The sequence below is a fragment of the Gekko japonicus genome, unplaced genomic scaffold, assembly GCF_001447785.1.
Source record: "Gekko japonicus isolate JY-2015 unplaced genomic scaffold, Gekko_japonicus_V1.1 scaffold1029, whole genome shotgun sequence".
In the NCBI taxonomy this organism is placed as follows: domain Eukaryota; kingdom Metazoa; phylum Chordata; class Lepidosauria; order Squamata; family Gekkonidae; genus Gekko; species Gekko japonicus.
Window position 1 is genome coordinate 299399 of NW_015167081.1, and position 24848 is coordinate 324246.

General features: G+C 46.1%; 1 protein-coding gene across 1 annotated transcript; it reads right to left on the reverse strand.

Annotated features, from left to right (window-relative positions):
- Positions 1–19158, reverse strand: CX3CL1 (chemokine (C-X3-C motif) ligand 1). The gene is made up of 3 exons (XM_015412813.1): positions 18816–19158; positions 2989–3106; positions 1–1670 (listed from the first exon to the last, which is right to left on the reverse strand). The coding sequence occupies exons 1-3, from the start codon at positions 19156–19158 to the stop codon at positions 512–514; spliced, it is 1620 nt and encodes a 539-aa protein (XP_015268299.1). The 3' UTR covers positions 1–511.
- Between the last annotated feature and the right edge of the window lie 5690 nt (positions 19159–24848).

The following is a 24848-nucleotide window of genomic DNA, read 5'->3' on the forward strand; positions in this document are numbered from 1 at the left end:
CATCTCCACTTGAAAAGACCAGGTGATGTGAAAGACCTCTACCGGAGACCCTGGAGAGCTGGTGCCAGTTAGAATAGACAAGACTGCCCTCGATAGATCAATTACCTGACTTGCTATAAGGCAGCTTCATGTGTTCAGCCGGTCCTGTCTGGTTGGCCAGAACACTGCCTATTGCAAATTACATTTGCATTGACTGGGAGGGGAGGGGGTAGAAGTCTAGCTTCCGCCATTACACAAAAACACTTGGCAGATAAAGGTTTAGGCAAGAGCTCTCAATTCTGCCGGTCCCTCCCGAATTTGAAGATCCTGGTTTATAAACCAGCCAGCTAAAAGACATCCAAATAAACGATAATCCTCCACTTTGTTGTTTCTCGCTGTCCAGCAGCTACAAACAGTCACAAGTCCCATTCTGATAAAAAAATAAATATCTGCTCAGGTTTCTTCATAACCACAGCCTAGATAACTGCAGCACATAAAAGCAGCATGTCCCTTGGCTGAAGACTCAAGCCAGTCAAAGATCCTGCATGGCGTAGGCACTGGACTGAGAGTCAATTTTAGAGGATGTCAGCCCTCGTACCGTTTCCATAGGTGATGCTCGAGTACGAATACGGCTCTTTACACACACTGCTGTGAGAGCCAAGTAGATACAGCACGTAACCACCAAAAAACCCACAGAGATTATGTGACTTCGGTACCTCGCCAGGGAATTAGGCAAAAAAGGCAAGGAGACTTCTGTAGGTGGCGTCGTGGCTTCTCCTCTGCTCTTCTCTATAAAGTGTTCCTCAGGGAGACCTGAACGTGACAGAATACCTGAAGATTTGGAAAAAGCATCTCTGTTTGCTTGTGTAGATGCAGGGGCTTCTGTAGCCTCCCCAGGCGTCGTCACAATGTCACTCTTGTTTTTAACAGAGTTTGTTTTGCTTCCATTCATGCTGGCATGTGTGCCAGGGGGCCTAGTGAAGCCCCCTCTTTGGGGCACAGTGGAGAAACCAACAGTTGAATTCTCCATCACTTGTTTTAATCCCAAACCCTGTTGATCAGAGGAAGGCAGCAGCCTGGCATTTGATGTGGAATTTTTCTTAAGTAGATTTATTATAGTGCTGGAGGAATGGAGCGTTGATTGTGTAGGAGACACCTTGCGATCCTCATCATCAAGAGCCTCTGTTGCATTGGTATCTAGAGGTGTAGGTGGTGCCACCAAGTCATTCTTAGATCCACTGATATCCTCCAGGCCTTTCCCAACTGGAGCAAGTCCTTCCCCAAAGCTCTTTGGTCCATCAGTAAAATAAGAAGGTGTGCTTCTATTTGCAGGAGGTTCAGGCTGCATGGTAGTTGTGGAGACAACAACTTCTGGTGTGGAAGTGGAGCCCATAGAAGGTTTTGAAACCTGTGGCCCCACCAATGTGGAACTGACCTCAGAGGACTCAGGATTTTCTGCTCTCACAACAGAAAGTTTTGACTTTTCATAGGCAGCTGTGCTGAATGTTCCTGTGGGGTAAGCTGAATGCCCAGCTTGAGCTGACGTGGGGACCTCACTTCCCAAGAGTTTGTCAAAGCGACCGGGCTCAACTGTCAGAGGGGCATTCTTTGCATCGAGTTCACGCATCGCATCCAGTACCCACTGGTCCTCTGGATTGGCACACAAGATTAGATTCTTCTTGGTGGTCAGTCTGGAGAGACAAATAAAAGATTTGCAACAATAAAGAACCCAGTGGGGCATGATTCTGCTTCAATTAAGCACCGTTTGATCTATTTCAGCTGAGTAGTGTTCAGCGAGCAATCATACCCTTGCTCTGAGACGTTAACAGTGCAATCTGAAGCAGACTTACATTTTTCTAAGTCTGCTAAAGTCAATCGGCTCAGAAGGATGTAAGTCTTCTCGGGACTGCACAGACAGTCTGGAAGAGGGGCAACAATACCATAAGGGGTAGTGTAATAGGGGTACGAAAATGCTAATATTTGCTGCTACTATTCCCTCTTCAAGGCAGCCATTAAAGGCAGATGTATATTCTCCCTTGTCGCAGGCAGGGACTAGGAAGGCTCTCCATAGGCTGCCACCACTCTGGTAGGGGTCTCCTTGGGAAGGCCCAGAGCACCCACCCGACCCCGAATGGCCAATCTTTCCCAATAGGGGGTACTTTATATATGACCAAATGAGGTGTGAGGATCCAGGCAGAGTAACAAATAACACCACCTTCTATTCCTCTACTTGTGTAAATTTTCCCTCCAAACCCCCTGTTAACCAATCACAGGGTCCAAAAGGTGGCCTGGGAAATGTAGGCCCAGTAGTCACTCTAATACATGCTTTCCCAGAGCCACTAGGCCTCACTATGCTATGCAGGCCCAGGCTCACAACACCCATTCTCTACTGAATCTGCTCTCCCTCCCTGTGAGAGGTCAGGAGAGTCACCCTGATAAGTGGCCAGTCTGATCCCTTAGAGTCCCTGCAGTAGATCCTGTTCTTGGGGAGGAACCATGGCTCAGTGGTAGAGCATCTGTTTGGCATGCAGAAGGTCCCAGGTCCAGTCCCTGGCATCCCCAACCAAAAGGGATCAGGTGCTAGGTGGCATGAAAGACCTCTTCCTGAAACCTCTTGATAGCTGCTGCCAGTCACAGTTAACAGTGCTGACCTCAGTAGCCTAACTGGCTGACTCAGTGTAAGGCAAATTCATGTATTCTTAAAAGGGGCTCAACTGTTCTTTTAAGATTAGCACTATTTGTGTTCCTGGTTTTCCCTTTTCGTTCCCTGGGTCCATACCACAAGTTCTTAGCTTTTCAAGGGTGTAACTCATCTACTGAAAAACTAAGGTTTCTCTTGCTGAGCCCTTCTGATAGGCAGCAGTCGAAACATGATTGATTGATTGATTGACTGATTGAATGAATGAATAGCACACCCCATCACAACCTCACTTGCTCTCATTCACTCAGACTGGAATCCAGCAGCTCTTGGAATCACTGGTATTGAATGAAAGGCAGATGGGTACTTACAGCACACCAGGCTTCCCACATTTCGTCCTCTTGTAGCTTTGCAACAATTTCAAGGGGATTTTTTTGGTGGAGAATTTGGTGCACTCAGCTTCACACACCTGTGATCCAGTTGGTTGTCCTAAGGCAAGAAAACACAAGAAGGGACATTAATCTTTCATCATTCTCTTTTTTGTCACAGATGCCAAATGTTCCCATATCACAGATCTATGTGCAATTTCCTGCATTAGAGAAGCAGCCAAAAAATGGGATTTTCACCAAGAAATTCATTGAACATATACGAATGTAAAACACGTTGGGTTGGATCTAGAGGGCTCTTTCATTCCGTCTTGCCCAATTCTCCTCCTTTCTACAGCCCCTGTCCAACATGGCTTTTATCCATGCAAGTTGTGTGATCCTCACCGTAGCTATTTTGGATGGTCACTAGCAGGAAAGCTGGTTGGATCAATACCGTTGTCCCCAATTTCCCCTCTTAGGCAAGAGAGAAATAGTAATGGTTTTGGAAAGAGGAGTCAGAAATGGAAGGCACTTTGAAAGAGGTACCGTTGTTCACGGTGAGTTAGATTTGCTGACTCTCAAAATATAAATCTGGATCGGGCCTGGAGGTAAAAGCTTTTGTGTCATTGTGGGTCTGGCGGTGGAACCAGGATCTGAGTGAGGATCTAATGGTGCTTTCACACATGCTAAATAATGCAGTTTCTATCCATCTCAGCTACCATTTGCAAGTAGATTTTGCCATTTCACACACAGTAAAATCCAGTTGCAAAGTGCATTGAAAGTAGATTGAAAGTGTGTTATTTATTGTGTGTGAAAAGCACCCTGAGACTAGGGCCCAGGAATCTTATGTGCAGTGTTGGAGATTTAAAAGGAAACACCACAAATGACTAAAGGCATTCAGAAACTTGAGAGATCCACTTCTATTGAAACAAACACTTATGCGCCTTTATCTGGACAGAAAAGAAACTCTGTATAAACACAGTACATTACATGAGGCAGCTCTTTTTGTAACAACATGTTTCTTTATTGAACTTCTGAACCAAAGACACAGGCTCAACAGGATCCAATTTATACTTGTAAAAACCATACCTACCTTTAACAACAACCAATACAAAGTAGGCAGCTAGGATCTTTCATTTGCATGAACTATATATATAAAGTAACTATTTACCATATAGCTATTGGATATAAGGCAACAAATATGATTGGCCGTTACCAGCAACACAACCAATGGCCTTGAAGGCCTTTGGAGCCTTCACTGAGACTCAAGCTCCAACAGTATATAACAATTACAATTAGCAACCAGGTGATATGGCTTTCATAAATCCAATTAAATCATTCACAGCACAGTCCTAAATCCTACCTTTGAAAGGCTCTGATTCTGTGCATACAACTTTTCACACTAGCATTTTGCTTAATAAAAGAGCTCACGGCTTTTAACAAAGGAAATGAACTCAAAACATTTTTGCGTGCATTTTGTTGCGAGTTTTAAGTGTACAGATCCCAGAAAAATGTATTGTTGCTTTTAAAGCAGATTCCTCCTTAGCAGGAGACTGTCTTGACACAGACCTTTTAGCAAAAGTTAATTGCCCTGTATTTCAGTTTTAAAAGCACTCTTATGTTTCCATGTAACCAAACTAATAAGGGACGAATAAATAAATTCCTTATAAGACTACTGGTCTTTCTAGGTCAGTATTGTCTACTCAGACTGGCAGTAGCTCTCCAGGGTCCAGGTTCAAGGTCTTTCACATCACCTATTACCTGTTCCATTTCACTGGAGATACCAGGGATTGAACCTGGGGCCTTCTGATTCCAAAGCAAATGATCTACTACTGTTCCCTGGCCGCTGCTCTTTCAAGGATCACATAAACCACAGGGAGGACACCTGTATCACTGCATCTCTCTGGCCTCTGAGCATATTAAAGATGCACCTTCCTGTAGTACAAGGCCTTTTTTTAAAGACTACCCTGCTCTAGTGCTCTAGTATATATGGCTGATGCCACAGCTATTAGGGGATACCTAGGGCTCTATGTTGTGTCTAGTTCTTGTGTGCCCAATGGCATATGAGTGTGGGAGGCTGCTTTGTGCGCGTGCGGGGGTGTGTGTGTGTGGTCTATCCTCTTCCTAAGGTTGCCAATATCCAGGTGGAGCCTGGAGATCTCCCAGAATTTCACCAGATCTCCAGACTACAGAGATCAGTTTCCCTGGAGAAAATGGCTGCTTTGGAGGGTGGACTCTGTGGCATTACACCCCATCCTTACCAGACTCCATCCCCAGATCTCCGGGAATTTTCTAAACTGGAGCTGGCAACCCTGCGCTCTTCCACTCCCGCTGTTGCAGGACAGTCTGTTAAAGAAGGGCTTTGCCTTCTCACCCTCTGCGTCTCAGCATGAGGTCTTGTGCATATAATGCAATCAAATCTTGGATACTCTGAGTGTTTCCATTTAAAACTTGTGAGCTTCTTGTAGAGTCGGAGCACTATGTTGGTCCTTGCTGGGCCGTGTGTGTTCTCTTGTCTGAACTGTCTGCCACTTTGATAGCCACGGCAAGGCTCGCGATTGCTGCCTCTTGGAAGTTTTCGGTACCTCCATCCATGTACCAATGGAGAAACAAATGTTGGGATCATTTTGTGATGGAGAAAATAGCTGACACATATGACATACACAAAGACACACAGGGTCACAAACTAGATTTGTAAGAAAGTGGTTCGGTTTGATAACATATTTCACAGAAAAGGACATACTGCCATCAAATCTTGGATACTCGGAGTGGGTGCATTTATAAGTTGTGATCTTCTTGTAGGGTCGGAGCACTATGCTAAACGGCCATTTAAAATACTAGATTAGTAATGATATAAGACAGTTAGTGCAAATTACAGTTTAGCTGGAAATTCTATGGATTTGATATGCTGTACGTTATGAGCAACATGTTTGATATTATCACTGTTTTCCACTGTATTAGTGATGTATGCATGTTATTTTTATGTATGCTTCATTTATCTTTAAAAAACTTAATACATTGTTTTTAAAAAGCAAAAAAAAAGCATGAGGTCTTGTGCTTTCTTTGCACTGGTCTGCTGGGCATGCACAGGATACTAAATAGTAGCACCAGTATCAGCAACAGGCTGTCCAATTAATAAATCAGCAGTCTGGATGATGAAAGATCTTTATCGAGCCACAATAAGGAAAGGAATTATTAACAGGATAGAACAGATTCTTCTAGAATCTTTGTTTCCCCCCTTTCAGACACAAAAGCAGTTCTAGGAAAATGAATGGGAAAGCAAATCCTTTAATGAAGGCCTCCATTGTAAACAAGGAAGCAGACGGGATTTTATTCTCAGGCATACTCAGTCCTTTGTTATATGTTTCTTTGAATCTGATCATCCAGCGGCTCCATTTGGGGAGCAGGGGATTTCCATTAGAACTTGCATTCCTTTTTCTTTAGTAATTACTCACACAACAAATGGCTGCTCACTGGTTAAAGTCTTGCAGCCGGTTGGCAAAATGGGCAGTCCCTACCATGGAAGGCTTCCTTGTCATATCTGCTTTGGTTAAACATGTACAGGTTGAACAGCAGGGGAACAGGCAAAAGTGAGGGAAATCCCAAGGGCAGCTTCCATCTCCCAAAGTAAGAGGAACATGGGTGGACTGGGGGAGGGGCAACTGTGACCCCCTGAAGGAGGAGGGAAGTGGGGAAGAGCAGGGATGGGAACACTGGTTTGTGGAGGCTGTGGCTTGTGTGGCTCCCACAATGGTGGCAGCTCATGCCCCTCCTTCACTTGGAGCACTGTAGCTCCCTGGCTATTGGCCTTAGGCCTACCGTACGGCTGCCAGACTCCAGATGGGCCCCAGAGTTGTCTCAGAACTGCAACCGATCTCCAGACTACAGAGATCAGTTTCCCTGGTGGAAATGGCAGCTTCAGAAGGCAAACTCTACGGTATACCACAAATTCAAGGTGAAACCCCTCCCCAAATCCCCACCTCCACGGTAGGGTTGCCAGGTCCTACCTGGCCACTGGCAGAGGGCTCTCGGGTCCTCTCTGGGATGTTCTGCACGTGCAGTGCAATGATGTCATCCGGAAGTAACGTCATCAAGTTGCAGATGTTGGGGGATGATGCTCTAGTTTTCGGGCAAAACTCTATGGGGTGTGGGGTTTTTTGCCTTCAAAACCATAGAGTTTGCCCAAAAACTAGAGCATCACCCCCGACATTGGTGATTCAAGTGATGTCACTTCCGGGTGACATCACTGTTCTGGGGGCGTCTTGAGGTGACATCTCTGTTTGGGAGTGGGGTTTCCCCCCTAGCCAGCTGGCTGGCAGTGGATCCAGGCCCCTAAAAGTGGGGAACCCCCGCTGGGACCTGGGGGCTGGGAACACACAGGCTCCAACCCCAAATCTCCATGAATTTCCCATGCTGATGTTAGCAGCCCCAGCCCACCCGGACTTTTGCCAGTAGCCTTAATGCCCAATCCACCCTAAACAGCAGCCTCCCCTTCCAAGGCCATCTCCAAATTTAACACGTTGAACTCACTCAAACTAGGGTCTGGGAGACACCAGGTTCAAATCTCTGCTCTGCCAAGGAAGCTTCCTGGGTGACCTTGGGCCAGTCACAGTCTCACAGTAACTCTCATCACAGGGTTGTTGTGAGGATAAAATGTAGGAGGGGAAAGCTGTGTACATGACCCTGAGTCCCTAGAGGAAGGGCAGGATAAAAATATGACTGCTAGGCGAACATTCCTGGAATAAACAATATCTGGCCAATGGGAGGAAAGTAAACTAAGTGACTTAGGGCCAGCCTTCCCTCGGGGGATCAGAAGAACAATATGGCACGGCCTTCACTTCCAAAGTGTGGTGTACCGTTCAAAGATGGGTCTGGATGCGGGGTAGGGGTCAGAGTGTTGGACTATCAATTAGTTAGTCTTTATTTCTTACAATCATAGATCAGTCAAGATTGATACACAGAGTGATCAGCCCATATACATACAATAAAATTTGGAACCTCATGACAGGCTGATTTCAACAGTGCAGACAGTGTTGGACTAGAAGTGTTGGACCTAGAAGACCCCAGGTCTGACCCACCGCACTGGTGATGATGTCACTGCCTAAATATTGGTGGCAAAGGGTGGGGCGATGAGCACCACACCCTGTTCTAGTGCTGGTTACAATCAGCATGGCAGTTTAACTGTGCCCACTGCCCTTCTGCCTCTCTTGTGACACTCTCTAACTGGGAGGAGGAGGAGGAGAAGTAGAAGAAGAAGAAAAGGAGGAAGAGGAGATTGGGACTGATTCCCCACAAGCAGCTGCGCCGCCCTTGCTCTTCCCTTTCCCCCGACTGTATTTGTCAATTTCACACTACTTGCTGTGCGGCCACATTTTGACCCGCAGCATCCCCAATTTCCCCTGAGTCTTCTAGATCCTGGTTTTTTGAGATCGAGAAGATGCAGGGAAAATCGGGGAATGCTGCAAGTCAAAATGTGACCACGCAGCAAGTAGTGGGGAACTGATGAATACCATCGGGGGGAGGGAAGAGTGAGGGTGGTGCAGCTGCTTGTGGGAAATCAGTCTGGATGTATACTACCCAAAGGAGTCTCAGAGCGGCTTATGATTCCTTTCCCTTCCCTTCCCCACAACGGACACCCTGTGAGGTCGGTGGGGCTGAGAGAGCTCTTTTGAGGACTGCTCTTGAGAGAACAGCTCTGAGAGAATTGTGACTGACCCAAGGTCACACCAGCAGCTGCATGTGAAGGCGTGGGGAATCAAACCCGGTTCTCCCAGATTAGAGTCTGTGCTCCTAACCAATATACCAAACTGGCTCTCAGTTTGGAAATCAGTGCCCTAGGCATTCTTATTAACCTTCTCCATAACAGCCTGCATTATGCAAAGTGTTTCACAACTCTCACTTAGTTGATCTGTGGGCACTAGAAGGGCAGCGACTGGCGTGAAAGAATGACCCTTAGGGATGCTGCCATGCAGCCATCTGTGCTCCCGAGGAAGTGTGCTCTGACTCACGAAAGCTTCTGCAGGAATAAATTTTTATGCCTGTTTCCCATCAGCAAGAATTTTAGAGGACAGTTATATAAAACTTGTCTCCCTTCCATCCAAGCAGACCCCAGTTGCCCAATCCCACCACCAGCAGAGCAGAATTCCTCGTCCAAATATCTGTGAGTCAGAAAAACTGGATCACATGAAGAAAATCAAGCAAAGAAGGAGGATGCCTTTGCCAGTTTGTGATTGCACAACCCCATCTCATTTCTCCTGCTATGTGCACATCCGATGAGCCTGATGTTAAAAGCCAGCAGCTGTTTCGGGTAACACAGAGCCATGCAGAGAGGGGACGAACTGCAGTCACAACTGGGATGCACATTCAGCGACACAGTAGAGGACTCTGACATCCCAGCTCTGCCCGTGAAACCAAAGATAGCCACAAATTACACGCACCAAGGGAAGACCATCAACAATTTAAGTATTATTTACAAAAGGAATGTGCTCAAAATCAACAGTTAGACTCCTCTGTAATTCCATACATAAATAGGGTCCATAGACCTCCAAATAGAAAGTAACTGTGGCAGAAGGCGCCCAAAACTGGGTGAGTGGAATTTATACCTGGGAGAGACATACGGCTGTTATTCTTTCTGCTTGGAGGTTTATGGACACTATTTATGTACAGAATTACAGAGGAGCCAACTGTTGGTTTTGAACACATTCTTTTTGTAAATCATGCTTAATTGTTATGAGCAATCTGTTGGATATGTGCTTATACATTCCGACTACTAACCCATCTTTGTACTTAAATGAATGTAATATACAGTTTTGATCATATATAACTGTGAATTGTTGATGGTCTTCCCTTGGTGGATGTTATTTGTGGCTATACTCGTATGCTAAGGTTTCCCTATGGTCTTTGGCATTGTGAAACCAAAGATGCATTCATATCTACAAAGGTAAATGGTGCCAATGGCTTCTGGGGCACAGTATTTAGAAGCATGTGCCTGCATGGATGACAAGAAAGTTACACGAGTGGAGTGGAGTGGTTAGTGTTAGCCTAGGATCTGGCTGACCCAGGTCTGAATCCCTGCTTGTGCCATGGAAGCTCGCTGGGTGACCTTGGGCCAGTCACACACCCTCAGCCTAACCTACCTCACAGGGCTGTTGTAAGGGTAAAAATGGAGGAGAGGGGAACAATGTAAGCTGCTTTGGGAGAACAATGAGGTATAAATGAAGTAAATAAAAATAAATATTTTTAGAGAAGGCAGTTTTAAACAGCCTGATTGCACTCAGTTTAAACATCCCCCTTTTTGCTCCTGGAATGTACTCCTTTAATACTAAAACGTTGGCAGTCTAAGTTCTGGCCTGATTCTTATGGATGTGATCCCCCTTTGTTCAGGTGATACCATTTCTAATGGGAGCAAGGCTGTCACATCTAGAATGTTCCTGCATACGAAAATATCTCCTGTGTACAAAAATATCTCCTGTACACAGAACACCCATTATCAGGGGCAAGGATCTTCACCTTCTCCTTTGCCCCCTAGCTTTCTGCATCCAGGGATTTTTGTACGTGCAATATAGAAGTTGAAAGGAAGGGCTGGGACTGTTGGCCGTCTGCCCAGCAGGTATGCTTATATAGGCCTCAGGCAGTAGGAGCTGAGTTGCGTACTTTCTCAACCTCTGGGTTATCCATTAATCTGGGACCCACCCTCTCTCACTTCCGGTGTTTTTTGCAACTCCTGTGGCTTGGAAAACCCATGTAGCCCATGTTCAAGGAGTGTACCTGTGAGCCACCCTTCTCTAGCCCAATGAAATTGGGTCTATAACAGTGCCCTGCCCCAGGATAAATTCCCAGTTTGGTGTAGCGGTTAAGTGTGCGGACTCGGGAGAACCGGGATTGATTCCCCACTCCTCCATTTGTACCTGCTGATGTGACCTTGGGTCAGTCACAAGCTCTGGCACAGCTGTTCCTGAAAGAGCAGTTTGTGTCAGAGTTCTCTCAGCCTCACCCACCTCACAGGCAGTGTTCCCTCTAAGCTGAGTTAGTGTGAGCTAGCTCACAGTTTTTAAGCCTCCGGCTCACACACTTTTGTCTTTGCTCAGGAAGGATGGCTCCAGAGCAAACTAACTGATGCAGTAGCCAGATCCCTCGCTCACAACTTTCATGCCAGTTGCTCACAAAGGAGAATTTTTGCTCACAAGACTCCACAGCTTAGAGGGAACATTGCTCACAGGGTGTCTGTTGTGGGGAGGGGAAGGGAAAGGAGTTTGTAAGCCGCTCTGAGACTCCGAGTGAAGGGCGGGGTATAAATCCAATCTCTTCTTCTTCTTCGTCTTCTACACAGGCGATGGACTTCTAAATAGTGCAACAGCATGACTATTCTCCTGATCCGTACTTGTGGAATCTGGCTCAGAGAGGGACACACAGCTGCACTGGCACAAAAAAGACTCTTTTGAACGAGGTCTTTTTGTGCAAACAAATTGTCCTGGCAATGCTCAGCTCATCACTATTGAATGGTTTATGAAGCACCATCATCAGATTAACACAGTAAAAAAAGAGCCTAGGAGCACCTTAAAACCTACAGATTTACTGTGGCACAAGCCTGATTCATCAGATGCATGAAGTATAAACAGCTGGCAGCTACAGGGACACAGAGGCGAAAGTGAAACTGTGGGGCAAAAGGCCACGAAGTGCAAGAGGTACAACTTCTGGTATTTCTTAGTACATACAAAACAGATGGCTCTTCTTGTGTCTCATGGTTTTCAGACCAGAGACCCTAATTTATTTCTCCTTGCCCTTGTGCGTGAGTGTATGGTTATCTATATAGACCTGCCAATTGTGCATCTGATGAAGTGAGCTCTGCCCCATCTCGCTATCCATCTATTCTACCCCAAGACCATTTGTTCTTTTTGCTGTAGCACGCCAACATAGCTAACCTTCAGAAACAAGCAAAAGATAAGAGTGGCCTTACGGAGCTGACATGCTTAATGGATGTGGGGGCAGGGGAGGACACAGAAACTGCATTTCTGGCAAGCTGCACAGAATAGCAGGAAAATCCAGGGGCTAGTGTAGATGAAAGAATCCCCCTAGTAGAATGGTGGGCACAGGCTGCAGTCACATGGCAGGGATTCTCTATTTCATATTGGATTGGGGAGAAGCAGGAAAAAAGGCTGGTCAAGAAATACAGGCACAAATTCACTTGCCTGTGCTTAACCCTCTCAAACACTGACAGATCCTGGCTGTTTCCAATGAGATTTAATATCCTGTTGTCCCAGTAGCAGGAACAATTATTCTCTATGTACATAGCAAAGATTATGCAGTATGTTGAGAGTTCCTGGAAAGTCTCTCTTACCACACTGAAAACTGACATGTCTGTCAGGGAAACGGGAGAAAAAGGAGCAACTGGACACATGCCTCTCATGGCAGCATACATTTAGGTTTGTTAGGGGAGGGGCCAGGACTCAGTGGTCAAGCATTTGTTTTGCATGCTGAAGGACCCAGGTTCAGTCCCTCACACCTCCAGTTTACAGTAACCTGCAAGTTGTTGTTGTTCAGTCGCACAGTCGAGTCCGACTCTTCGCGACCCCATGGACCAGCTCCCGCCAGGCCCTCCGGTCTTCCGCCGTCGTCTGAAGTTTGCTCAATTCTTGCAGTCAATAACCTGCAAGACCTCTGCCTAAAATCCTGGAGAGCCACTGCACATCTGAGTAGACAAGACTGTACCTGATAGAGGACAAGGGTCTCTGGTGGAAGGTGCTATTAAGTCACAGCTAATTTAAGGCAACCAAGAGACCTTCAGAGGTGGTTTGCCATTGCCTGCCTCCGTATCATGACCCTGGTATTTCTTGGTGGTCTCCCATCCAAGTACTAGCCAGGGCTGGCCCTGCTTAGCTTCCAAGATCTGATGAGATCAGGCTAACCTGGGCCATCCAGGTCAAGAACTGGAAAAAAAGGGGGGAATTAATTATTAATTAATAAGGATTTGGTATACATTTGTAATAATAATTAGAGTTTCCTTTCCCCTCTTTTCTCCCCTATTTATTTTTATAATTTCAGGATACAACATCTGGTCTTTAAATAAGTGTACTAAAGATCTTGTATACATATGTTTGAATGTGTGTCTATGTTGTTGTTGTTCAGTCGCACAGTCGAGTCCGACTCTTCGCGACCCCATGGACTCCCTTCTCATTTGGTGGCCAAAGTATTTGAGCTTCAGTTTCATTATCTGGCCTTCCAGGGAACAGTCAGGGTTGATTTCTTTGAGGATTGACTGATTTGTTCTTCTTGCAGTCCAAGGGACTCTCAAGAGTCTTCTCCAGCACCATAGTTCAAAAGAATCTATTCTTCTGCGCTCGGCCTTCCTTATAGTCCAACTTTCGCAGCCATACATGACTACTGGGAATACCATTGCTTTGACCATGCGGACTTTTGTTGGCAGGGTGATGTCTCTACTTTTTATCATGCTGTTTAGGTTCGCCATCGCTTTCCTCCCAAGGAGCAGGCGTCTTTTAATTTCATGGCTGCAGTCACAGTCTGCGGTGATCTGGGATCCCAGGAACGTGAAGTCTGTCACTACTTCCACGGCTTCCCCTTCTATTTGCCAAGGAGTGATGGGGCCGGATGCCATGATCTTAGTTTTTTTGATGTTGAGCTTCAAGCCCACTTTTGCGCTCTCCTCTTTTACTCTGAACAAGAGGCTCTTTAGATCCTCTTCACTTTCAGCCATTAGAGTGGTATCATCTGCATATCTGAGGTTGTTGATCTTTTCTCCAGCAATCTTAATTCCCACTTGTGAATTAATAATTAAATATTATTTATTTCCATGATAGATCAAACAGTAGGGTAGGGACCTTAAGGCTCACAGCATGGTAGGGTGATTACAGTTTTAGACTAGACCACAGAGACATGAGTTCAGATCTCTGCCATGAAATTTACTCATTCTGTCTCACAGTCTAGCCTACCTCACAGGGCTGTTGTGAGGATAAAATGCAGAAGGGGAGAACTATGTTTGAACTGCTTGGAAGAAGGGTGGGACAAAAATACCCTAAAATAAATATAAAGTTTAGAGTAATGAGCCACTGTTTACTTGGGGAGGTCTTTTTTATTAGGGCTGTAAACTTTACTCTGTTCTATTGAATTTACGGAGTCAATAAAAGATTCAGCTAATAAAAATTCTACTTTGTGGGTCTGTGTGTTAAATGTATGCTTGTTTGGTCCTTAAAACTATTTTTATTCTGGTATGCTACTGGGAAAGGCAAAAAGAAAATGGAAACACGAAAGGCGGCTTCTCTTGGTGCCAAGAAATTGTAGTTCACAGGGCTTTGGTGCCGGAACTCTCAAGAGGGAAATGAAGTTTTCAATTTGTATACTGAAAACTCATGAACTTTAACCATTTTTAAATAATTTTGTCAAAGAGGTTCTGTAACTCCATTCCAGCACATTCCCCCCCCCCCCAAGAAAGCCCTGGTAGTTCATATTGACTTCCATGTAAATAGCCATGTAAATAGCTTTTATTTAGACCAGCCTGTGAAGAAATGCTTTTTTTCTTTGGTGGTCTGAAATGAGCAAAACCTTCACTTTGTGTTTTAAAAAGCTTCCCCCCCCCCTTTCTGGGCAGAGCACAGGCAGGGAGGAGGAAGTTAGTCCAACTGCTTTCCTTTATACATACGCTAATAGCTCTAGCAGGAGAGACAAAGGGATGGTCAATTCCCTCCCCCCCTTTCAAACAGGGAACAGAGATTTGGAGGTGTTAAATACCAGAGACTTCAGGAAGGAATTTCTGAAGGCTCTCCGGGAAAAGGTTCTCTGACCCAGCCTGACCTGGTCAGTGGATAGGGAAAAGAGAGGTGATAAAACTCCTGGAAGGAAGCAAAAAGGTCTCTTTTGTGCTGTGTCCATCAGAGCAGACAGAACTCTTAACTGAGGTGTGGAGGAGGTGGCTATTGGCCATGTGCTAGCCTGGATAGCTGAAGGAAGCTCCAAAGTGATGGTAACTCTGTAGAGATCTGTAACTTCCTAAGCTAAGAAGTCTGTCCTATATTTTAACATTTGATAGGGCATGTAGAGAGAGAGGGACAAAGAAATTGTATTTTACCCATCTCTTTTAAATCCCTTGCTCAGTCTGTTGTTGTGCTTAAAGTATGCTTATGAACATTTTCCTTTTAATAAATACTTTCTAACTTTTGATGCTGGTAGAGGTTCTCTGTACCACATAGACCTCCACCATCTCAGACATGCTATTTTAAAAGAAGCGCTGGGGGAAGGCAGGCAGCTGGCAAGTGGCTATTCCTACAGGGGTGCACAAGGCAGTAAACTGTCCCTGTGGTAACCAGGCGCTGGGCAGCGGGAGACACAGAGGCAAGGCCTCAGAACTTGGAAAGGAAGCTGTGAGTCCTGACCCTCCCAGCTGGCAGTTCCTTACAAAGGTCAGGTGGTGGCAGTGGTTACCCCAGAGAGAAAGAAAAGCCTCTCCAGGTGTTGGGAAAACCTTGGAGGGCAGGGTGGAACAGAGCCCGCAGGCCAGAGCAGGCCTGTTCCACCACATAGCCAAAACACCAAACTCCCCCCCAAAAAAGTGCAAGCTTTTGAGTTCTCCAGGCTCGATTTTTAAAAAACAATTAGAAGGGACAGAAAGGATAACAAAGACAATTTATCTCAGAGGTACTTTCTTTTCATACCAATGTCCTAATCCTTGTTGATTTCTATCACCTATTATATGCACTTTCAATAGTCAAAGCTTGTTTTATTCCACTTGTATCCCATCTTTTCCCCCCAATGGGGACCCAAAGCAGCTTACCTTGTTCTTCTCCATTTTATCCTCATAACAACCCTGGGAGGTAGGTTATGCCAAGAGTGTGTAATGGGCCTCAGGCTGCCAGCAGATTTCCAGGGCAGAGCGGGATTCATATCTGGGTCTCCCTGATACTAGGTCCAACATTCTAATCTCTGTATTACACTGGCTCCTATAACAGAATTCTGGACTAGCCATACGTTTCACTTAAATTTTGTAACAAGCCTGAATTTTTCAATACTGTATCATCATCATATGGATTAAGAGCTCTGACTGAAAACCAGTCCAGCCACCAAGCCTGCAACATGGAAGATACCCAGCTTGGAGCAAATACCTGAAGAGGATGCCCTGCATTCTAGTGACTTTTGGACATGCTTTTCCGACATCATCTCAGAAGTGTTGCTTGTTTGATAATCCAAACAGGATAGCGGCACTTATCAACTCTAACTTTGAAAGTGAGAACTTTGGAACCAGTGCTTTAAAAAACATTCTGCTCACCATTTCCAAAGAGAACGTTTTTCATAAATTGGCTTTCCCCAAATTTCCATTGGGAAAAATCCTCTGGAAGGAACAAAAAAAAAGGTGTGGAAGCAACTATTTTTTCCTCTCGGGCTTCTGCCTCTTAAGCCCTGACTTGCCAGAGACCTTCATGACCAAATCAGGATTTGAAACTGGGTCCCTCTGAACCACATCCAACATTCTGGCTGCACAACAGCCCAAAAAATGTGCCTCGTGTACCAAGTCAAATACAAGCTCAGAACATTAATGAAGAGCTTTTGCCTCATGGTGGCTCCAGGAATTACGTTTTATTCCATGCGCAGGTAGCTAATACAAGTTTCTAGCCCCAAAGACCCATGTTCCTTCCAAGGAGGAGACTTCTGCAGATGCCGCTGCACAGACATTTTGACTTGACTTGCTTCCCAAACTGGAGTGGGGTGTGTGTGTTCACATGGCATCATCATGCCATCATCCACCTCCTGGGTCTTTCCTTTCGCTACAGTCTTTCTGAAACCTGCTGTGATGTGATATTTCAGGAAACTGTGGGGAGGGTTGAGGGGAACTGAACTGAACTCTGCCACCCCTCACACTGCTCTCCAAGTCTGGCTCTGATATCAGAAGTAAACTGGACTAGCAGGAAAGCACCTGAGTGAGTGAAAGTCTGTGGAAAGTGCACAGAGGTGGACACCTTTCAGATCCTCTCATGGAGTCAAAAGTAAGCCCCATAACAGGCCCCATACCCAAGCAGGGCCAGCTGGGGGACAAGGAATCATAGTTGCCCCTGTAGTGTCTAGCTTTTCTTCCCAAACCTCTGGCCTTTAAATTCCCAAAGAAGGAATTTTACAAAACGCACACACAGGAAGGATTTCATACAGCACACAGTTGCCATCTTTCCTAGTTTAGGGATTCTTAACTGGGGCCTACTTCATCTCCAAATCTCAGGAGCCTTCAGAATGCCAGAGGGGAAAGGGGGACATTTGGGGATTTGCGGCAGCCAGTCTCCCCGCCTGCAATGGCTGCTGACAGCCAGCTGGGGACCGATATTTTCTCCTGTTCACACGGATGATAAAAGCCCAGAACCTGGATTTCTCCCCCCCCAGGCCCTTCAAAAATTGCCCCCCAACCAGCTTGCTGTAGTGGTTAGTGAGTCTGACCAGGATTTGGGAGACCCAGGTTCAAATTCCCCACTTGGGCCAGTCACTCAGCCTAATCTTCCTCACAGGGTTGTTATTGAAGGAAGTAAGAACAATGTTGTAAACCCCTTTGGGTCCCCATTGAAGACTAAAGTAGGCTATCAATATCTAAACGAATTAATACATTTTTTAAAAAAAACGAACGTTGAGGTGCTGATCTCCTGATCCTCAGGCACAAAGCTCTCACTGAATGCACGCCTAAGGTTTCATAGGTATCTCATATACATTATGCCTATATAAAGTTGCCTTGTCCAGAATGCTGTTTGAAGATCCTGACTTTTTGCATGGGGAGGGGGGGTTTCCAACAATGCTGCTGCATGCTGGGTGGGCAGCCATGGAATAAAGTCCACTCTTCTTGCTCCTGAAGGCAAAGGGATCAAGCTGACTGACAGCCATTCCGTGCTGACGGAAATGATGGCCCAGGCTAGCCTGATCTCCTCAGATCTCCGCCAAAGAGAATGGCTGGCCAGTGGCCCTGGCGACTCCTTGGCTGGGAGACGGTCCAGGAAGTCCAAGGCTGCTACACAGAGGCAACAGCAAACCACCTCGGCTCATCGCTGGCCTTGAAAACCCTCAGGAGTCACCATAAGTTGGCTGTGGCTTCATGACACTTTCCCATCACTAAAAGGACCTGCCTGACCCTGATGCCCCCTCCTGCAGACTACATGCCAGAAAGTCTTGAGCAGCTAGATCTCTGCTTTGGAGGCCGCCCTTCATGGGCCAGGGGCAGGGCTCAAGTGGATATTTAAACACACACACCCCAAATTCACGCAGGCTAAAGGCCTGTTCTGCCCCCTCTGAGATGAGCAACAGGGCAAACGGGTCGAGGCCCTGGAAACTCTCTTACCCCGAAGGCTGCGACTCAGGAAGGATTCGCCTTAACCTCCAGTGGGATTCCCTCCCTTCCAACTAAGCCAACAGGCGCATCCTCCCACGATCAGGAGGGCCTTAAACACATTTACAGAGGAGTAAGTCCCAAGGGCCTCCCTTGGGCTTCTGAGCCTAATTCAAGGAGCAATCCAAGCAGATCTACTCAGAAGTAAGGCCCACGTTATGCAGGAAAGCAGGAAAGCTGTCCTTGGGACTGCAGCCTTCGACAACGACTCTCTCCGGCTGCCTCTAGCAGCGACCCCGCGCAGCCCTCCTGACCAGTGTTCCCTCTAAGCTGAGTTAGTGTGAGCTAGCTCACAGTTCTTTAGCCTCTGGCTCACACGTTTTTGTCTCAGCTCAGGAAGGAGGGCTCCAGGGCAAACTGATGTATGCAGCAGCCCAATCGCTCGCTCACAGCTTTCATGCCAGTTGCTCACAAAGTAGGATTTTTGCTCACAGGCCTCCACCGCTTGGAGGGAGCGTGGCTCCTGACTTACCTCCCGCGGCCAGGATGGCCCCCCAGCTCCAGGGCGCGACCAGCAGGAGCCAGGCGGCGCTCAGCATGGCCGAGCAGCGGGCGCCCCTCGCGCCGCCGGGTCCTCGCGCGCCCTGCCAGGCAAGAGGCTCCAGGACATGCCCGGCGCCGCTCCGCTTCCCAGGCTCGTCGCCTCTCGGCAGCGCTTCCTTAGCTTCTGGCCTTTGGGAACGGTCCCGCCGCTTCCTCCTTCCGCGCGCTCCGCCCTCCAAGGAAAGTCCAGCGCGTAGGCGCGCATTCCCCACCACGGGAATTTCTCGGGGGATTTTTAGGGACAGTAGATTCGATCCTAGATAAGCTGCCATTCTTTATTGCAACAATAAATGAAGGCCGCTATCTATGTGAACAGACTGAGAAAGGTTTACAGAACTCTAGTAAAGAAACAATCAATTTCCTACGAAGACCTTTTGACAAACCAAACAGTGGCCTGACTTCATGACATCCCATCTTGAGCTCATGCAGACTGCAGACTAGGCCAGCCCGGGCGGTGTTCGGTCCCATCGTTTCCCTATTTTGAAGTCCAGCTGCAGCCAGGGGAAGTCCCTGCTTGCTGGCACCTCTCCTTACCTGTCTCTGCTTTTGCCTTTCAGGGGGAACTGGGGATGTTTTTTTCTTTTTTCTTTCCCCCCCCCCCCCCCTTATGTACTGAAATGACTATTCTCAACATGGCGTCCACTTTATACTTTCTGGAATTTTCCACATCATTTATTGTACTCACTGAATATCTCCACGGTGAAGTTCTGAAGTGGCTTACAACATCATTCTCCACTCCTACATTTTCTCCCAACAGCGACCCTGCAAGGCAGGCGGCTGGCCCAACGTCACCCAGCAAGTTTCCATGCTACGGTGTGGATTCAAAACTGGGTTTCCCAGATGCTGTTCTGATGCTCTATCCCCTGCGCCACACTGTCTCTCCATCTGTTCGATCCCTTGAGGTTGTAGTTGTGAAGATGCATACCTAAGACTAAGCTCCACTGAATACTTCTGAGTAAACACACAGATGTGATATTCTTTCCAACAGCATTCCCCCAAAATGGCTCCATTATCTCAGGATTCCTTACAATAACCATATAAGGTAACCTAACATTAGTATCTCCATATTATAACTGGGGGCTCCAGATGAGGAATGGGCACCTTGTAAGACGAAGACTGTGGGGGTGTAGAGACCAAATCCTTCATGGTTCAGAGCATGTACTCAGGGAACCCCATACAAGCTGCCAATGTCTGACCTGCAGCGTGGTAACCACAAATGGCATAACCAGTGACGGTTGGGGTTCTGGCACACTTGCATAGCAGAAGGATCTGGACAGGATCTACCCTTGAAGGCTAAAGGCAAAGATCTCATCACGTGTATAAGGCAGGGGGTCAGGCAAACCTCAGTGGGATCATTACTTTACTGATTTATTTAGTTATTTATACCACACTTTCCTCCCCAATGGGGACCCAAAACAGCTTACAACATCCTTCCTCCTCTATTTCATCCTCATAACAACAACCTTGTGAGGTAGGTTAGGGTGAGAGAGAGAGAGAGAGAGACAGGCCCATGGTCACCCAATGACAGAGGGAGATTGGCTATTTAACTTACAGGGAAATTTCCTGGTGGGCCACTGCCCTAGAGAGCTGCCAGTGGCCGGAAGCGAGCATAACTAAGCCCTTGCAACCCTGCCAAAGCCTCAGGGGCCCTTTGGTTCAGATCCATCACGGACAATAGTAACTGGCATCAGTTCACCAACTATCTTTTCCCATACTGCTGCCCGTTTTCAGGAGGAAGCAAAAAGTGAGCTAATACCTTCCATTGCCCAGCCCAATCCTGCTCTATGAGCTCCCATGGCCAAGTGGGGATCCCAACCTGACTCTCCCAGATTCTCGTCTGACACTAACCACTGAACAAGGCTGCCTGAACCAGTTATGGAATGCCTGAGAAGGAAGAAAGGCAGCAGGTGACTGTTGACCTTCCTGGGTTGTGACTGAATTTAGGGTTGTCCGCCTACAGGTGGGGCCTGGGGATCCCTTGGAATTACAGCTCATCTCCTGACTACAGAGATCAGTTCCCCTGGAGAAAATGGATGCTTTGGAGGGTGGACTCTATGGCTTTGTACCCCCACTGAGGTCCCTGTCCTCCCCAGGCTCTACCCCTAATTTCCAGGACTTTGCTGGCCTGGAGCTGGCAACCTTACCCCACCTCCCATCCCTCTCCAGTGCCCAGAGAGGGACCCGACAACCCCAGTTGCAATGGAAGCTCCACACTCCTTCCTTCTCAGCGTCTCCCTCCACACTGCACCTGTTTCCTCATTCTCTTGCCACTTCCTCATTCTCTTGCCCTTCCTAGCAAGGAGGCCTCCCACCCACCCACCCCGCAGACCGTTTTCTCTGCTTCTGGTGAGTGGGTGGGATGTGATTTGGCCTGCAGTGTGGGTGGCTTTCGTGGCTGGGTTGGGGTGCTGAGACTCCCTCCGTGGGTTGCCTCTTAATTCAGCCATATGTCTTCATCCCCCCCCCCCTTGAGGATTAACGTCATTCTTGCTTCCCAGGGCCTCGAGGTCGTGGTTGTGTCCCTTGCCACTCCTCACAGGCATACCAAAACACAGAGCTTTTTTTTAAAAAAAAAACAAACCAAAACTATACATATTTGATACTGTAAGCCAAATTGGCCATTGCTTGGCGTGTTTGTCCCAATAGTAAACACAACCAGTGAGACTTTTGTAGTGAGCAGGAAACTTTATTTCAACAAAGGGGAACCCAAGCCTCAAAAGACTGAATTCCAAAGGACAATTGAAGAGACAAGCTTTTTCTAATTGTGCACAAACATCTTTTGGACATGCACAGGTGTCCATTCCTTTGTCTACAAAACAAAAAGGGGGAAATGCCAGGTGATAGATGAATGATTTATTATACAAAACCCCACGCGTTTCGCCATGCCGGCATCGTCGGGGGAATCAGAACATTCACCTACTGCTCAAGTGGTTAAGATGCTGAACTGCAGGCTGCGGAAGGTCAGTAGTTCAGCAATTCGAGCCCCGAGTGCCGCATGACGGAGTGAGCTCCCGTCTCTAGCTCCAGCTCCTGCCAACCGAGCAGTTTGAAAGCAAGAAATTGCAAGTAGATAAATAGGTACCACTTCGGTGGGAAGGTAACAGCGTTCCGTGCGCCTTGGTGTTTAGTCATGCCGGCCACATGACCACAGAAACGTCTTCGGACAGCGCTGGCTCTTCGGCTTTGAAATGGAAATGAGCACTGCAACCCTAGAGTCGGATTTGACTGGCTTTCAAGCAAGGGAACCTTTACCTTTTAATATCATATATACCTTTCTATCCCATGCATAGTTATCACAAATTCGTTACCTCGTCTGCTTTCCATCAGTGCTTGATCATGCAGGTAACCCCTAAAGCTATCAGTATGCTGATTAAGAAAAGGGGGGTGGGAGATAGAATGTTATCTGTGACCATTAGGTAACCTTTCTAAATTCTGGTGCCTGGTTTGGAGCTCATTATCTTACATACCAAATAAAGGAATCTTCCCTTTACTATTCTACAAGCAAGCAGTAGAATTTTCGTCTTGAGCTAATATTTCTCATCCTCAATCAGAAACTCAAAATGGAGTTTCTTTGGTCCTTGTACCACAATACCATCACGTTATTTATTTAGAAAATTGTTTATGTAGAGACTTGAGTTGGCTCAGAAACTAAGAACAATACAATAGAATCGTACAAACAACATTAAGAGTTATCCATATTGGTGTAAAAACAGGATAAAACATTTCAGCACCTTATGAATTATGTTTATTTGCAGTCAAAGACCATTTATCAAAATATTACATGTTCGTTAAATACAAGTAAATTAGCTTTCAGCTCTAAAAATAAACATATAACCTTAAAATCATTAAAATGTTAAAAGGAGAAAAGTTTAACAGTCCATTGTATCAAAATAATTATAAGAAGTTTAAAACTAAACTGCTTATGAGTCATGCAAAGGTAAATGAGGATTCTACTTGACCTGCTTCTTATTGTGAAATTTTACCAGTTGCAAGCAGAATGCTGCTATTTGTCTGGAGATCTGCTGATTTTCCTCTATCAAATGTCTCTCTAGATCAGCACTATCTGCATCAAGTGCTGGTCTATCCAAGAGGGGGGCAATAAGCTTATATCCCTATAAACCTGATGTAAAGGACAGCGAAAGAACATGTGGAACATCGATTCCACTTCTCCTATACAGCATGGGCAGCACCTGTCTTCATATGGTATCTTTCTACTAAAACCTTAGAAAGGGAATAGCCGCACAATGAGCCAGGGTAAGAGCTCTTCTATAGGGTGGCACATTCAGTTAAGTCAGGTATTTAGCCATTTTCATTACACATCTGGAGTCATTATGGACCAGAAAAGAAGGAGCTCGGTTTAAATCCCCTCGGAGCTCTCGGCGCTCTAGATCACAAATTCTTTGTTTTATTATACTTCTCGCCTGCATGCTGTTACAAGTGGAATAAAGTTAAACTGAAATACAAGAAGAAAAAGCGTGGAAAATAAACTTCCATAGAACATAATTGACCATAAAGAAATCAATACTTTGACATAGTACTTTTGTTATTATTGTAGGTCTGATATATAAAAATGTAATTTCTGAAATATGATCCTTGTCTTAATTTAGCTTCTGTATTAGTTTTAGAGCTTCCTTTGCCCCTTTCCCTTAGGATGTAGTATATAAAAGCAATTAAAAATTATTTTAAAAAATAAAAAAAGATTGCACGTACAATCTACCTTGAAAAGCCACACTGCAAGTCACTCTTGAGTAGCTATTTATCCATTGGTAGTGAAGAGAATACAATCTGCAACTACTGGATGTTGCTTTCATTTGTTCTCGCTTTACATGTATTCCAGGGTTGAGCGCAGGAATTGGAAACAGATGCTGTGGTCAGTTCCAAAATAAATCATGTGGCAAATAGTTGCTGCTTTGGACTTGGCCCGTGGTTCAAGTTGCCAGAAGTATTGGCTCCTCATAGATTAATGGTTATCTGCATCCACTGAGGCTGCAATGTTTAGTTACTCATTATTTGTTGAAATTATTTCTAGCATAAACACAGAAAGATCATTAAGTGTTCTGAGAATATCCGAAGTATCACAACAGATGGGATCCATTCAAAGGTTTTGCAATATACAGGCTGTTTAGACATTTATAATTTAGCTTTGTTGTGTCCTGGATGGCTCAGGCTAGCCAAATGGTGGCCACTAAGCAGGGTCAGCTTCACAGAGGTAAGGTTTCCCTTGCTCGAAAGCTAGTCAAATCCGACTGTAGGGGGCAGTGCTCATCTCCATTTCCAAGCCGAAGAGCCAGCACTGTCCGAAGACATTTCTGTGGTCATGTGGCCGGCATGACTAAACACCGAGGCGCATGGAACACAGTTACCTTCTGACTGAAGCAGTACCTGTTTATCTACTTGCAATTTCTTGCTTTCAAACTGCTCGGTGGGCAGGAGCTGGGGCTGGAGACAGGGGCAAGCCACTTCTGTTTGTCTCTTGCCCCGCAAACCCTACGTCGGCTGCAACTTAATGGCGCTCTCCACCAACAACCTAACGTTATAAATTAAAGAAGTGCCACTTTCCTCAGCAATGTTTTCAGCTTTACAAGTGATCCAAATATCAATATTTTTTTACTGCCAGCTAAAGGACTCTGCTATTTTGCCATTGTGCCTGTTGAAGAATCCTATGGAAGCCAAAAGCTTGCACCTTTTTACATTAAGGAAAGCTGACCTGGCATATGTGACTGAAACATGATTGGGAGGGGGGGCATACAGATGTCTCTAACAATACTTTGTCTTAATTAGCCCAGCTGGTTATTTGGTCCTTCACTAACCCCAAATTGTGCAATGGGGGGGGGGGACTATCTTCCGTATTTCCTCTTCTACAGGTTCCCAGTGCAGAAAAGGACCATTCATGATTTACAGACCTTATGCTGCAGGGCTTTAATACAGGGGCAATAAGATGCTATTGAAGTTATTTGCCTCT